The sequence below is a fragment of the Haplochromis burtoni genome, unplaced genomic scaffold, assembly GCF_018398535.1.
Source record: "Haplochromis burtoni strain Fernald_Lab_line unplaced genomic scaffold, NCSU_Asbu1 Contig_15, whole genome shotgun sequence".
NCBI lineage: Eukaryota > Metazoa > Chordata > Actinopteri > Cichliformes > Cichlidae > Haplochromis > Haplochromis burtoni.
Genome location: NW_024582376.1, coordinates 566,956 through 581,679, shown reverse-complemented (window position 1 = coordinate 581,679; position 14,724 = coordinate 566,956). Strand labels below are relative to the sequence as shown.

The 14,724-nt window shown below is 40.9% G+C and overlaps 1 protein-coding gene across 3 annotated transcripts in view; it reads left to right on the top strand.

Annotated features, from left to right (window-relative positions):
* The window catches only part of LOC102293530 (Down syndrome cell adhesion molecule-like protein 1 homolog), a 97,626-nt gene that overhangs the window by 62,775 nt on the left and 20,127 nt on the right, over positions 1-14,724 (top strand). The window contains exons 7-18 of one of the 3 annotated variants that reach the window (XM_014330056.2): positions 1,049-1,348; positions 3,695-3,837; positions 4,477-4,606; positions 6,553-6,831; positions 7,549-7,677; positions 7,847-8,026; positions 9,416-9,621; positions 10,790-10,886; positions 11,057-11,185; positions 11,413-11,580; positions 11,851-11,921; positions 12,104-12,344. In XM_014330056.2, the coding sequence (XP_014185542.1) occupies positions 1,049-1,348; positions 3,695-3,837; positions 4,477-4,606; positions 6,553-6,831; positions 7,549-7,677; positions 7,847-8,026; positions 9,416-9,621; positions 10,790-10,886; positions 11,057-11,185; positions 11,413-11,580; positions 11,851-11,921; positions 12,104-12,344 (2,073 nt within the window). The other 2 variants (XM_042218077.1, XM_042218076.1) reach the window with 2 other exon arrangements.

Sequence of the window (14,724 nt, the reverse complement as noted above, 5' to 3'; positions counted from 1 at the left end):
TGAAAACCATGTTCTTATGAAATAAGAAAAAAAATACAGCAAAAACATGACATAGGACCTGAGAGATGCATCTGGCCCTTTAGTTGATCCATATACTTTTTGCCAAAGCCTCATCAGAAATGGTCTCAGTGGAAAGGTGGCTGTCAAGAAGCTGTTCTTAAGGGAGGGAGACAGGGAGAAAAGGCTGAGGTATTCCACAAGAACTGGACTAAAAAGCAGTGGCAACAGGTCTTATGGAGGGATTAATCCAAGTTTGACATTTCTGTTAAAGTTATTTTCCAAATTTATTTGATGAAATCAGAAAAGAGGTACCAGGTACCAGCCATTTCTGAAACACGGTGGAGGATTTATGGTGTGGAGTTGCATTTTCAGCCAGTGGTGTTGGGCATCTTGTCAAATTGATGAAATTATGAATGCAGAAAAGTGCCATCAGAATTTGATCTCATGCAATATCATCTGGAAGGTGTCTTGATTTTTCTGCCCTGATCCCAAACAAGCTGCTAATGCAATAAAATGTCTGAATAGAAAAACACAGAGTGGAACACTTTCAGTCGTGGATTGGCCTCCCCAGAGCTCAGACCTCAACATTACTGACCCAGAGAATGGGTGACAGAATGGGCTTGCCTAAGAGAGTTCGTGCTGTGTTGAGGAGTAAAGGTGGTCATATCAGATGTTGACTCTGTTGTTCTTGTATACACTGTGTTTCCACTGCCCCCCACCCCTTTCCCGTTTTCCTAGCAAAATATAATGGCACAATATTTTTACAAGTAGTATATGTGAGCCAACAGCACAGGCTTCATTCTGCTCTAAAGACTTTGTTGCTCTGTCAGCGAAAGAGGAACTTGTTAATAGGGTCATCTCAGGGACACACCTCTGGCTACAAACACAGAAGCCCCGCCTACCTGTTGTTCAAATTCTCTTTGCTAGGGGCAAATCAGAAGAGAGTGGGCTTAACTAAAGATTGAACTCGGGAAATTAGCTTAGAGAGGAGCAAAAGTAACATTTTTCCTCCAAATTCACACTTCACATCTCTTGTGATTGTTTCCAGATGGCACACCCCGTATTGTTGCCTCCTTCAGTGAGAGGGTGGTTGTCCCAGGTGAACCGTTTTCCCTGATGTGTGCTGCCAAAGGAGCGCCTCCACCCACCATCACTTGGACCTTGGATGACGAGCCTGTGGCCAGAGATCTGTCGCGTGTCAGAGCCAGTCAGTACACCCTGTCTGACGGCAGCACCGTGAGCCACGTGAACGTCAGCAACCCACAGATTCGTGATGGTGGAGTGTATCGGTGCGCCGCACGAAACTCAGCCGGTAGTGCTGAGTACCAAGCGCGCATAAACGTAAGAGGTGCCTGTCTACTTTTCAATATCAGTCATACGGAGGCTTCTCATAGCCTGACCCCTACCCCACCCTCTCCTGTACCCTTCTATATCTCTCCCTCTTTCTCTGTATGTGTTTTGCTTCCTCGTATATATGTATATTTTCAAAATTTCCTTTTTTAAATTTATTTATTTTTGGTTGTTTGTCCATCTTTCTATCTACACATTAATCTTACAAGGGAGTGTATTTTTTCTTCACTAGCCCTTATACTCTGTCTCGTTCTGTCTTCTTTGCTGTGCAGTTTGGGTCCTCCAGCTGCATATGTGCTGGTGTAAACTCATGCATAGATAAGACAAATACACCAAGTCATCTATCAAGTTTATCTAATTGTATTCACATCAATATGTACACACATATGCATGCTTGCAGGGAGATAGAATATTCAAATGGAAACTTTCCAGCTTTATACTGTGAGTTGTTAATGGAGAGGACGTGACATTAAAGTAATCTGAGACTTGAACGAAGAAACCTAAGAAGGCACAGAAAGACAGAGATGTAGGTGAGGCAGAGTACATGAAATGGGAGAAGAATAAGAGAAGGGGAGTGGCAATGTATGTTGAGGGAGTGATGGTAAACTCTGGTGACAGGACAGGTGATGTCACTGTCGTCTGAGATAACAAGAATGAGGAGTGACACCACTGAACAGGGCTGTATCACTGTCTCCATCTCCCTCTCTCTCACACACACACACTCTCTCTGCTTTTATTGTCCATTGGTGAGATGTGTAGTTGTGACATGTGAGTCTGCCCGAAGCAGACATGCCAGAACGATCATTGGAGTGAGAATGAGCCCCGCTGCCAGAGAGTTTCAAGCCTACATGCAACACAAACTGACACAAATACAGCCACGACGCGTACATGGACACAGACATTCAGAAATGAAACAGCAGCACAGCGCTATGCTTATCCACTCACTCAAATGTGATACGCCCAACTTATCTCATTCAGCGAGGGACCCACAGCAAGCATTCTGAGCCACACAGACATAGTTGAGCACACGCGTGTCACACAAACACGGTATCTGTGTTTGTGTGTGACGGTGTTGCTGAATAATACATCTTTGACTCGTCAGAGCTGCGACTTCAAAGGTTGGCACATACTGCGAAAGGGAGGGGAGAGAGACAGAGGGAAGTGAGAGGTAGGGGGACGGGAAGGAGAGACAAAAACAAAGATACAAGATGAACAGTGGCGAGGAGGTCAACAAAGAAGTGACAGATGATTGAGTGATAGCTCACAGTGTCTTCCAATGATGCTAAACAGAAACACATTTTGTGTCGGCCTGACTGCCTGTCTACCTGTCCTCAGCCTTTCTCTGCCTCTTGGCAAGACTTTATACTGAGGTAGTTGAGCTTTTTACTAGTTGCTTGTTGTGGTCACTATTGGACCACAACATTTTAATAACACGTTTGTCATAATTTAGAACTGTGGAAAAGATAAAGCGCATTTCAGACACTGACACAAACAAGGGAGGGTTTTTACACCCAAAGATTTGCTTTGAAACCGTCAGAATTGGTTGGTCAGCATGAATGAAAACTCTGTTATTACTGGGCATGTAAAAGTGCTATCTTCTCACAAAATGAAGTACAGAATAAAGTCAAGTGTCATTTTAGCAGGGGGGGTTTTCCCATTGGTTTCACCCACTCACTTTCCCTTTCTCTGTATTTCACGCTCTCTTTTTAGAGATGTCATGCAGTCAATTATATTAAATCCCGGTGTGTTTAAATGTCAGTACCATTAAATAAAATTACCATCTCTAGCCCAGTCTGACCTGTAAACAACAACATGAACGTTGGTGTTTTCTTCTTCTAGTTTCCGTTTGCTCCTAAAAGAAACAGTGCAAATTATCAAAAGTAGAAAGACATGAGCCACTTTTATCCAATTTATGCCCCGCCTAAACCTGAAAAAAAAATGTAGTTCATGTTTATAAGGTTATTTTAGTAAACGTCTTAGAATATGTAATCTCCATAAACCTAAAAAAATTCCTTAGGATCCCACATCGGTGAGAAATGAGGTGAATATATTTTCCAGAGAAAACATCTGAGGGTGGGTGAGAAACTGTTTCCACCAGAAAAGAAACTTAACACTAAGGCAGGCCATTTTAACCTCTCTTTCTCCCTCTCCTCTGCAAGCTTTTCTCCTCTTCTGTCCACTAGCCTTCCCCTACCACCCTCCCCGTTATTCCTAAAATTCCCGTGACCTGCTTCTGACACCGTCAATTAATACACTTCTTTTTTCCTCCTCTCTTCTTTTTGATCAACCCATCTCTCTTTCTGTTTTTCCATTTCTCTCCCCATTTGCTTGCTCTCTCCATCAGGTCCTCCAAGGATTCGGCCAATGAAGAATATCACCGCCGTAGCAGGAAGAAACACTTTCATAAACTGCCGTGTGATTGGGTACCCTTATTACTCAATAAACTGGTACAAGGAGGGACTTCTACTGCCTGACAACCATCGCCAGGTAGAGTTAGTGCTCTCCATTTCTGCTCCAAAATAAATGAATAACATGAATAAAAATATATCTTGGTATTGGTTTTTCATACAGCACTATAAAGCATTTAATCTATACACATATTTCTCACTGTGTGTATAGATTATCCGTAAGAGGCTTGTGTTCTTGTCGTTTAACAGCTGTTATTTAGAAGTATTGTATATTTACTGTAAAAAAAAACCCATAATGAATCTCATAACTTAGAATAACATAACTGGACAAAATTACAAAAATTTATATGTATATATATTAAAATCGTTAATTTATTTTTAGACAGTGTGGCTCTACATAGAGCAGGTGATCTTCATACATCCATTTTATAATGAAAGCTTAAGCAAGTGTTTAACCATAAAAAGGGATTTTGCTGTCTGAAACACTGACTTAATGATCAGTGGCATCGCTGTTACTTTTTATTGTATGATACAGGCCTGTTACATTACACATTACACTGTTTTGGTCCTATTTGATTTAGTAATGTACAGAAAAAAAACCCTGTATGGAATCTTGAAAATCCTTAAAAATTGGAAATAAATTAATTTGCAAAGCAAGTATGTCTCATATGTATGAGCATCCTCTTATTTAACTTCAATACTGCTGATGTCTGTCCAGGTGGTGTATGAGAACGGGACTCTAAAGCTCAGCGATGTTCAGAAAGGGATGGACGAGGGGGCCTATGTCTGTAGCGTGCTCATCCAACCGCAGCTCTTTATCACACAGACTGTTTATGTTACTGTCAAAGGTAAGTCACAGAGGTCACAGCTTTGAAACAGTAGCTGCTGGTCGGTATCTGTTTTTGGGTAGCTGCATACAGTAGAGGCATTATGACATGAGAATGCACATAATCTTCTCTCAGTGATGTAAATTCTGTAAAGGGAAAAGAGATGAATATGCTACAAGCAAAATTATATAGAACCAGAATTTATAGTAATGTGACTTTGTTTTACTGTGTCACAAAAAAAAAGAAATTATGAATGCTAATGAGAGTGATTGTAAGAGACATGTTGGGGAGCAAAACTGGTTTAGAGCAAGATGGTGTGAGTGAAGCAGAGGGAGAAGACAGAACAATGCTTTATGCATTGCCTCTAATAACCCCTGATTAAGGGGCGGAGTGGCCTAGTGTGAGCTCTCAACCACTCAGCAATTACATAGAGCAGGAGAGCTATTGTATACGATTTGTGTGTGTGCATATCATACTACAGTCCTCGTAAAAAAACACCCATATATATATATATATATATATATATATATATATATATTATATATTATATATATATATATATTATATATATATATATATATATATATATGTATATATATATATGTATATATATATATATATATATGTATATATATATATATGTGTTATGTGTGTGTCTGTGTGTGTGTGAGAGAGATGACTATGAGTGTGTATTCTGCATGTCACCTTGTATGTTTGTATCTGCTCTCAGCTGCAACAGAACAATGTGTTTGTTTTAGGAAGTTGTCGAGTATAAGCGTGCAGTGTGTATGTGTGTGTTTGTGTGTGTGTGTGTGCGTGTCTGTTTGACATTGGCATGATGTGTGAAATTTGTGTGGCTCAGTGGTCTGTGCATACTTGCACATGTGAGTATACAGGCACATTTGCGTGCATGCATACGTTTGCCGGGTTTAGGTATGTGCTTGTATGAATGTGTGCTTGTCATGTCTTTGATTTAATTAGATGAATTTTAACGAGGCCCAGATTAAATCCCCCAGATGTCTCAGCTGTAGTCCCCCCCACCTCCACCAACAACAACCTCTACTTCATCCCCCACTCCAAACCACCACCATCACCTCTGCCGGTATCCATGGTAACACTCTTCTTCCCCCTGTGGATGGGGCTCTAATTAGAGCAGCTATTATGGGCTGGTTTTAGCAGGGCAGGGTAGGGTGGAGTGGAGGGGTTGGTAGGGGGCACAGGCGGCTGCAGAGTGGGTAGTGGGCTAGTAGGCCGGGCTGCAGAAGCTTTTGGGAGTGAAGGCTTAGATGAAAGACTCAAGAAATCATGTTTTTGATCTCCCGCAGTCTCACAGACAGTTGGACCACTAGTTTACCAATCAGACTGTCAGCTGAAAATGATAGATTCTGAACCATGCCCAGTCTAACACAGTCTTTTTTATCTCTTCACTGTTTTTCTCATTTCACCTCTTCTCCCTTTGCACCACTCACTCTCCCACTCCATGTCCTCGAGATGCCCCTGAATCTTCAAAACTGTCTGTCTGCCCATATCCTCTCTATGCCTTCACATCTGACTTGGTCTCTCTTCTCTATACTTCATTTATTCATATCTGCCTAAAATCTGTGTCTTCACCTTTTACTCACCCTCCTCATTTAAACAGCCCTCTAACTGTTTTCATTCATTTTTTTCTTTATTTCCATTCTCTCTTTGCCTTAGACTGACTTCTCTCTATGTACCCTTTATTTCACCCCGCTGCCTGTCCTTGCCTTTTTATGTACCCTTGCCTTTTCCATTTTCCACTCTCTTTCATCCAACCATTCTATCTCTTTTACTTATCTTCTTTTATTTCATTTCACTATTTCTCCCATACTTTGTCTCTGCATATCTATTCACCCTCCCACTATACCTTGGACCTTGTATTTCTCTTATTTGTTTTGGTTATTTTTTGGACTCTTTCATCCAATTTCTGTCTTTTCTACCTGTCTCAGTTCCTCCACTGATCCAGCCATTTGACTTTCCTCCAACTTCCATCGGTAAATTGATGTACATTGCCTGCGTGGTGTCGTCTGGGGACATGCCCATACGCATCACATGGCGCAAGGACGGCCAGGAGATCGTGCCCTCTTCGGGCATCACTATCGACACGAAGGAGTTCATGAGCTCCCTCCAGATATCGAAGGTGTCGCTCAAGCACAATGGCAACTACACCTGCATTGCCAGCAATGATGCTGCCACTGTCAGCACAGAGAGGCAGCTCACGGTTACAGGTAAGAAAAGAAAGAGCACAAAAGAGAGAATATGAAAGAGATATTTAGAAAGGGATGAAGGACAAATGGAGGAAAAAGGAGCACTTTGGAGATTTGGTATTCCACTTGAATAAAGATGGAGGACCTGGATGATAGAAATAAAAATGGTCAAAAATCAAACGGCAGAAGTGATTTTGCACTGGATCCTTAACTTCTAATTTTGATATTCCAATACCTTTTTGGTTTAATGCCAATTTTTTCAAAACACAACACAACACAAAAAAGATAAGATTTTTAAAGTATTACAGGACATCTCCACATCCCTCAAATAACATTAGATTTTTCTCTCTTTAATTATCAGCACATTAACACTCGAAGAAAGGGTTATTTTTTGCGAAGTCTATGTCACCTCAGACAAAGCCTTTTTTTGAACAACTTGAAAAATTAAGGTAAAAAGTGTAACCTGCACGATGAGAGGATGCAGGGATACTTTTAAACGGTGACTGAATAGTTTGATGAGTTTAAAATGTATATGAATTACATTCCATGGCCTTTGCAGTCTCATTTCAGTTGATTAACAGTGCTCTCCATCATCATCAGCTATCAAAATTTCAACTGAGGATAACTCTTAGTATATGTTGTTTTTTTAAATTCATACTCATCTCCATTTCCTCACTAAACATTAGAGGTTATTGAAATAATAACAGAAATATGAATCTCGTGTTTAATATTCTCCAGTGCCTCCTCGGTTTGTGGTGCAGCCCAATAACCAGGATGGGATCTATGGGAAGTCAGCTATCCTGAACTGTTCTGTTGATGGATACCCTCCTCCTAAGGTCATGTGGAAGCATGCCAAAGGTGCATTAGGTACATGAGTTTTATACGATCCTAAATTCTTTATTTATGTACTGTGATGTGCCTCCGTCAGCTGTTCTCTGCACATTGTCATATCTATTCTGTGCAAAGTAAAATGCATATGCTGGCAGTTAACTACATCATAATCTCATGTTCCTTTGCTCACTCTCTCTCTGTCCAGCGGGTATTGGGAACCCACAGCAGTACCACCCTGTGCCTCTGACGGGCCGTATTCAGATCATGAATAATGGCTCTTTACTTATCAGACATGTCCTGGAAGAGGATCGGGGCTTCTACCTCTGTCAGGCCTCCAACGGCGTGGGCTCAGACATCAGCAAAAGCATGGTCCTCACAGTTAAGAGTGAGTATACAAACTTGCACTGGTTAATGTAGCAGGGTATGACTTCTTCGCTACGCAGACGACTGCAGTGAGGCCATCTGGGATGCTCCAGCACTCCCTCTTTATCGGTCCTCATCCACATGCACTCACTAACCGTGTCAAACCAATGAGCCAGCTCGCAACACTCTCTTTTTGGGCTCAACCGTACGCGCACATACATGCACCATCGTAGACTCGAAGAGCAAAGGTGACCGTGGACATAAGTGAAAAAACATGCAGTATAGAATGAAAAAAAAGTGTGTGTGTGTGTATCTGCGGTAGACATTGACAAAGCAAGCAACTCAGCGATTGATCTTTTGACTCTCGGGATCTGTCTACAGACGATCAAAATGACTTTGAGCTTAACCATTATCTGCAATCAATCTCTTCAACCTGCCCTCGACGTCAGTAACACCCTATGTAATGCAATGTGAAACTCCACATGGAGAATGTGTATGCAAACACACACAGACACATTGACTGTCAGTATCTAGTAGAGCGTTATATGATGCCAATATATTTTTTACTATGCAGTACACTGACCTTGACCAAAAATCTGTAATCACGACAGAGATGTCAAGGCTTAATATTCTGGCACCCTTTGACATTTGTACACACAGACACATATAACAAGCTGCACATAAATCTATCTACTAGTTTCATCATGTTTTTCTATCACAGGGTTGCCCCTCTCCCTCTCTCTCCCTTTCACTTTCTCTCTCCCCTTCTGGTGTTAGTGTTATTGATTGAACTGTTCCTCTCCTCTGCCTCCCTCAATTCTGTCTGTTTCACTCAGCGGAGAGGGAGGAAAAGAGGAAAAGAGGGAGGGTGAGATGAATAAGTGATGAAAACAAAACAGCAGAAGCCTCCTCAGATCGATATTTTGTGTGTGTAAATGAGTGCGTGTGCCCGTGTGTCTGTTGGGGAGAGAAGATTGAGTGTGTAAAGGGATTTTGTGTATAGAGTGTACACGAAAGGTAGAGTGTATCGTTTTTGCCTCTTCATTCACCTAGACCCCAGTGTTAACTATTGGGGAATGAGGAAGGAGGTTTATTGACTTTACCTCATTGACCACAGCTCTTCATTACTTTACTGCAATGGAACTTGGCTACTCTGAACTCCACCTTTTTCAACTGCCAGTTATCCCACCTTTCTCCTCTCTGCTATTTCCCTTCTTTCTGCTTTTCTACTTAAACCCTGCTTATTATCCACTTACTCTTTCTTTTCCTTCCTCCCTCTCCCCTCTTTTATCTGCTTCTGTCATCTGACATCCCTCTCATCAATCTGTTTACTGTTACCATTTCTGCCTGCTTCACCCCATTTATTCTTGCCTTCTCTTCATCTCACACTCCATTTCCCGTCTCCTTCCAGTCCCAGCAATGATCACCAGTCACCCCAACACCACCATGGCTAAGAAGGGTCACTTGAAGGAGTTGAACTGCACAGCCAGGGGAGAATGGCCCATCATCATCCGCTGGGAAAGGGGTGACACCGTCATCGACCCCGATCGCAACCCCCGATACTCCATTACCACCAGTCCCAATGAAAAGACTGATGAGGTGCTGTCAACACTCAAGGTAAAAAAAATAAAAAAAAGACTTATATATAGTAGAAGATCTAGATCATTTCTGATGAAATGAGACATTAATGTCTCACCGACTCTTATTCAGTTGACAGATGCATGAGCTTTAAATCTTTTCTTTTGATTTACTTTTTCACACCCAGACTTCTACCCTGAATTTTTCAACATATTACCCGACAGCATTCTACGTGTGAACACTAATGACAGACTTCATTTAGACATTAAACGGTCTTTGTCCTCCTAGCTCCCTGCCATAAAATTAGCAGTTAACCGATCAGAAGGTGCAACTTCAGACACAGTCCAAAACGGAAAATCACATGGTGATTTTCCAGAGATTCCAGAGTTCACGTGTGAACTCTGGAAACAGCTGTAACTTTCACCACGCAAAGCAAACTATTTGGTACAGTGTCAACTTTTGTACCTTCCTTGTCTGTGCTTCATAGCGTTAAGATTAGAAAGAAGATAACAAAACCAGTTTGTGTGTTTGGGGTTGTTAGAAATTCAAATTGTGCTGGCCACAAATTTAGCAAACAGTTAGAGAGATTAATTTATTATTAAATTAATTTATCAGAATACAAGATTAGATATACTTTATTATCCCAGATTCAAAACAGAAATTCTAATTCTCAATATCTCTATGTCTTAATTTTCCTCTAACATACCGTGGCAGTCATAGCAGCCACGGGTTGTCTCCTAATTCATTTAAAACGGAAATTCTGCTCTGGCCAGGCTCAAATGAAAGCACGGAGCTTCTTTAGCCTGCTGATGCCATGTTTTTCAGATATTAACAAAAGGTAATGGAGGGAGACGCATAAATGAGGAGCAACTTTGTGTTCACTGAATTCAGAGAGTGTTACAACCTCACCGATGATCAAGTGTTTTGTATGTTTTGTCGGTGTATGTGTACCTCACACACCAACCAAATGTTTTTTAGGCAAAAACTAATTCTTGGCACTCAAACTGCAGTGGGTGCCGAGTGTACAGGTGTCTGTTACACCTTTCAGTGAGGTGAACAGAGTCGCCTAAATACCAAACAAAACATGGTCAAGCAACAACTTTCACCGAGGCGCTTCTTCATCACAAAGCTTTGCACAATTTGTCTATGCAGACATAGAGTTGTTTCTCTCGTTGACATTTTTTTCTTTGTGCCTTTCTCACTTGAGCTCAAGCCAGCAGAGCGTGAGGATTCAGTCTTCTTCTCTTGTCATGCCATCAACTCTTACGGAGAGGGACGAGGCCTTATCCAGCTCACTGTGCAAGGTAAGCGTCCATGTGCAAAAGCATGTACTGTACCATCCTCACTTTAATACCATAAAGGCTACAAATCTACGCTCTTCTTTCTTCACCTTTGGACTTGTCTTTCATGTGGTCCTTTTTTTCCTCCTTTTTCTTGCCTCCTTTTGTTCACTTTGTCTAATTTTAAACCTCAGAGCCTCCTGACCCTCCAGAGCTAGAGGTGCGAGAAGTGAAAGATCGTAGCATGAATCTCAGGTGGACACAGAGATTTGATGGGAACAGCGTAATTACATCATACGATATCGAATACAAGAACAAAACAGGTGAGTAAAAGTCAAGTCGGTGATTTCTTTTATTAAAGTATTGCAAAAGACCCTAAAAGTAGCAGTATATTCTACACTGAAAATTGCTAGGTTGTTTGTGCTTGTTTTATTTGAGCCTCTTTTTTTTTGAAGCTATTTTAAACTGAATGCCAATAGCATTCCCAACTTCCCATGTCCATCCAAAGTGTTGAAGTAGTAAAATGTGTTATTTTCTCCTGTTTTGTCAGATTCCTGGGAACTAAAGCATGCCACCCGAAATATCTCTCCAACCAACAACCAGGCCAACATAGTGGATCTTCATCCTGCATCTGTCTACAGTATCCGCATGTACTCCTACAATGCTATAGGCAAAAGCGAGGCTAGTAAGGAACTCACTATCAGCACAGAGGAAGCACGTAAGTCTTTTGACAGCACTGCTTTCTACTCGCATGAATGTAGGCAAATATTTTATTTTTTGCTTGTTGTATGAGTTTGAATCTGTTATGACTCTGACATCTGTCCTTGACTAATCATTTTGAATGCTAGTCTCAATAAAACTGAAAGAAACCTCTTTTGATCTAAATATTCAAGAAAAAGTACGAAACGTGGAAATGTTAATGTTGCATAATGTTTTTCTGACATTAGTGCAATGCCTCCACTCAGTCCCATTGTTTCTCTTGTTATAGAGCCTGATGGTCCTCCAATGGATGTCATCCTGCAGCCTGTGACATCTCAGAGTATCAGGGTCACATGGAAGGTAATGCATTTCAAGGATCTGTCTCCTGACCAGCTTTGCCTTATATTATTTTATCATTATTTCTTCAGATTAACTTATTTTTCATCTTAATGTATGTGTGGAGGTGTCAATGTCATTACACAATCTAGCAATATGAATATTGATTCTAATGTGAGAACATTTTTTCAAATGGAAACCTTTAGGCTCCAAGGAAGGAGCTGCAGAACGGTGTCATCCGCGGTTACCAAATCGGTTACAGAGAAAATGGCCCAGGTAGTAATGGGCAGTACAGCATCGTGGAGATGAAGGCCACTGGAGACAGTGAGGTCTACACACTGGACAACCTGAAGAAGTTTGCCCAGTATGGTGTGGTTGTCCAAGCTTTCAACAGAGCAGGCACAGGACCTTCCAGCTCAGAAATCAATGCTACAACACTAGAAGACGGTGAGCAATACACAACTGTGTCAACATACGTGTAAAGGGATTGTAGGACAGTCTGTAGGACTGTATAATAAGGTAAATGTTGGCTACCTTAATGACCTGTAGCAATATTGGAACAAATAAAACAAATAAGTGCAAATGTGCAGTGGAAAAGGACAAAGTCAGTCATATGAAATATCAGCCTCTGCACTATTTCTCATGCCATTGTACTTTTTGCTTTTGCAGTCTGGTCTCTTTCAAATCATGCCGTGCTGTATAACCTCAAATTACTACATTCGCTCTGTTGCCTCAGCAAGAATGAATATTGGCTGTTGAAATTCCAATCCCTTATAAATACCATCTACACAGATAACCTCTGTGATTCATGTAAAGTGAGTGTAGACAGAGTGTATATACTGCAATACGTCCCGATCATTATTGGGTAGAAGAGTTAATGCTGAATGGATGAATGACTAAAACACAAAAAGCACTTAGAGAGCAAAACCCTCTTCTTAGGCTGGAAAGTGTTGCACAAGATTCATAGTTTACCAAACAAACACATTAGAGATTTGTTGATACTTTTGGGGGGGAAACAACTGATGACAAAAATTGACCAACAAAAAGACAAAAATGTGCAACACGAGCTTAAAAGCAGTTTGGGAAAGATGGAAGAGGCTGGTGTAGTAAACTGATGGCGCAATCACAATAGAGCAATGAATCCTTGTCCTTGTTTATTGTCCTGTGATTGAATTTGATCCATTTAGCTTTTCAACCTGACATTCAAGGGCTAAACTTTATATTGCAAGGGCAGACACCTTCTTAAAAAAATTATTTTATCATTTATTTATGAATTTTTTTTTTTATATTAAGCATTGGTTTCTATGCCGACTGTATTGACTTTTGGCTGCTGATAAAACAAATGAAAGTCACGACAAGTTGACAGTTGTTATACTCATAATTAGCATTATGGCAGTCACTATTTAGGTAGGCAAATCATATCCTGCTATATCATCTTTTTGACCATAATTAAAAAAAGTTAAACATCACATCAAATTAAATTAAGATATGCAATTAAGATCAAACTGTTTACTGACAACATACAAGGTGAAGTATTGTAATTTTCTTATAGACATCTATACGGACTTCTTTTCGCTTTTATCCATTCGAAAGAATTAAGGTTGATGCATCGCCTCCAGTTTTTGGACTAGGCGGCTGCATCTGTCGCACTTCTTGTGTTCTCATTTGTCTTTTCTCACTCTTTGTTTCTTTAGCATTGGGCAGTTCATCTTCATGCTAAATGCAGACAGCCATCTTTGTTACATACTATCTCTCTCAATCTCCGTTTATCTACATTTGCATGTTTGTACCACGTACAAACAAACACACATACACCAATCACATACACATTCGTCCTTCCAGTGAACAGTTGGCTTAGCCTCATTGGTCTAGAAGAGACAGAGCCCTCCAGTTCTTTCCTGTGGCTGTCACCGTGGCGACAGTGATATTGATGGCCATTATGATAATAGTGATAACAACAAGCATACTAAAAATAATTATAATTAGCTTGTCTCTCTGTTTGTCTCTCTCTCTTTCCCTGTGCTAGCTTCCTGCTGTAATTATCCACAGCTGAGCGCATTGTCTCCCTGATCCCTCTTTTCATCTTTTTCTGCCCTTCCCTTGCTCCCCTTGCTTTTAACTCTCTTCCTCCCTTCTTCCTCTGCCCATCACCCGCGTGTCCTCCTCCCTATAGCCCGAGTTCATCATTGTTATTTTCCCCAAATTAATGCAGTCATTTATGTAAGCTTTATTTTGTTCATTTGTTTTGTTTTTTTATTTTAAAATATCTGTATAAGCAAGCCCTATTAGAGACACCCATTTGAACCCACTAACCTTCTTGATCACATTTTTAGTCTTATTTTGCTTCTGGTAAAGGTGGGAATGGGGTTGTGTTTAGTTGCATTCTCATTATTTGGATATGGAAGCTAAAGTTTTTATTCATGCAAAACCATGTTTTGGTTTTCTGATCCTCCTTTCTCCTTTCCCTCCAGTCCTCCATCCTCCTCCCTCCTCCTTTCTCTTCACCAGCTGCAGAGAAATTCCCTGGTGGACTTGGCCAAATCCTTCTCTTTCATTACACTGTCTTTCAGTCAGCACTCTTCCTCTCTTCCTGCGCTTCCTTCTCTCACAAGTTGACTTCTGTTCATCTTCAACAGTGGTCTTTATTCAAAGCCTGAATGACTCGTGGTCAGTGGTAGCCAATAGAAAGGACACCTGGACTGGCAGAGACAGAGGGAGGCTTGTACAGAGAAAGAGAAATGGTCCTATACATCAGGCTTGACACATGGCATGGCCTTTCATCTATCACCTGTTTACTCACTTTAAGTTTGATATGGAAATGTATTTT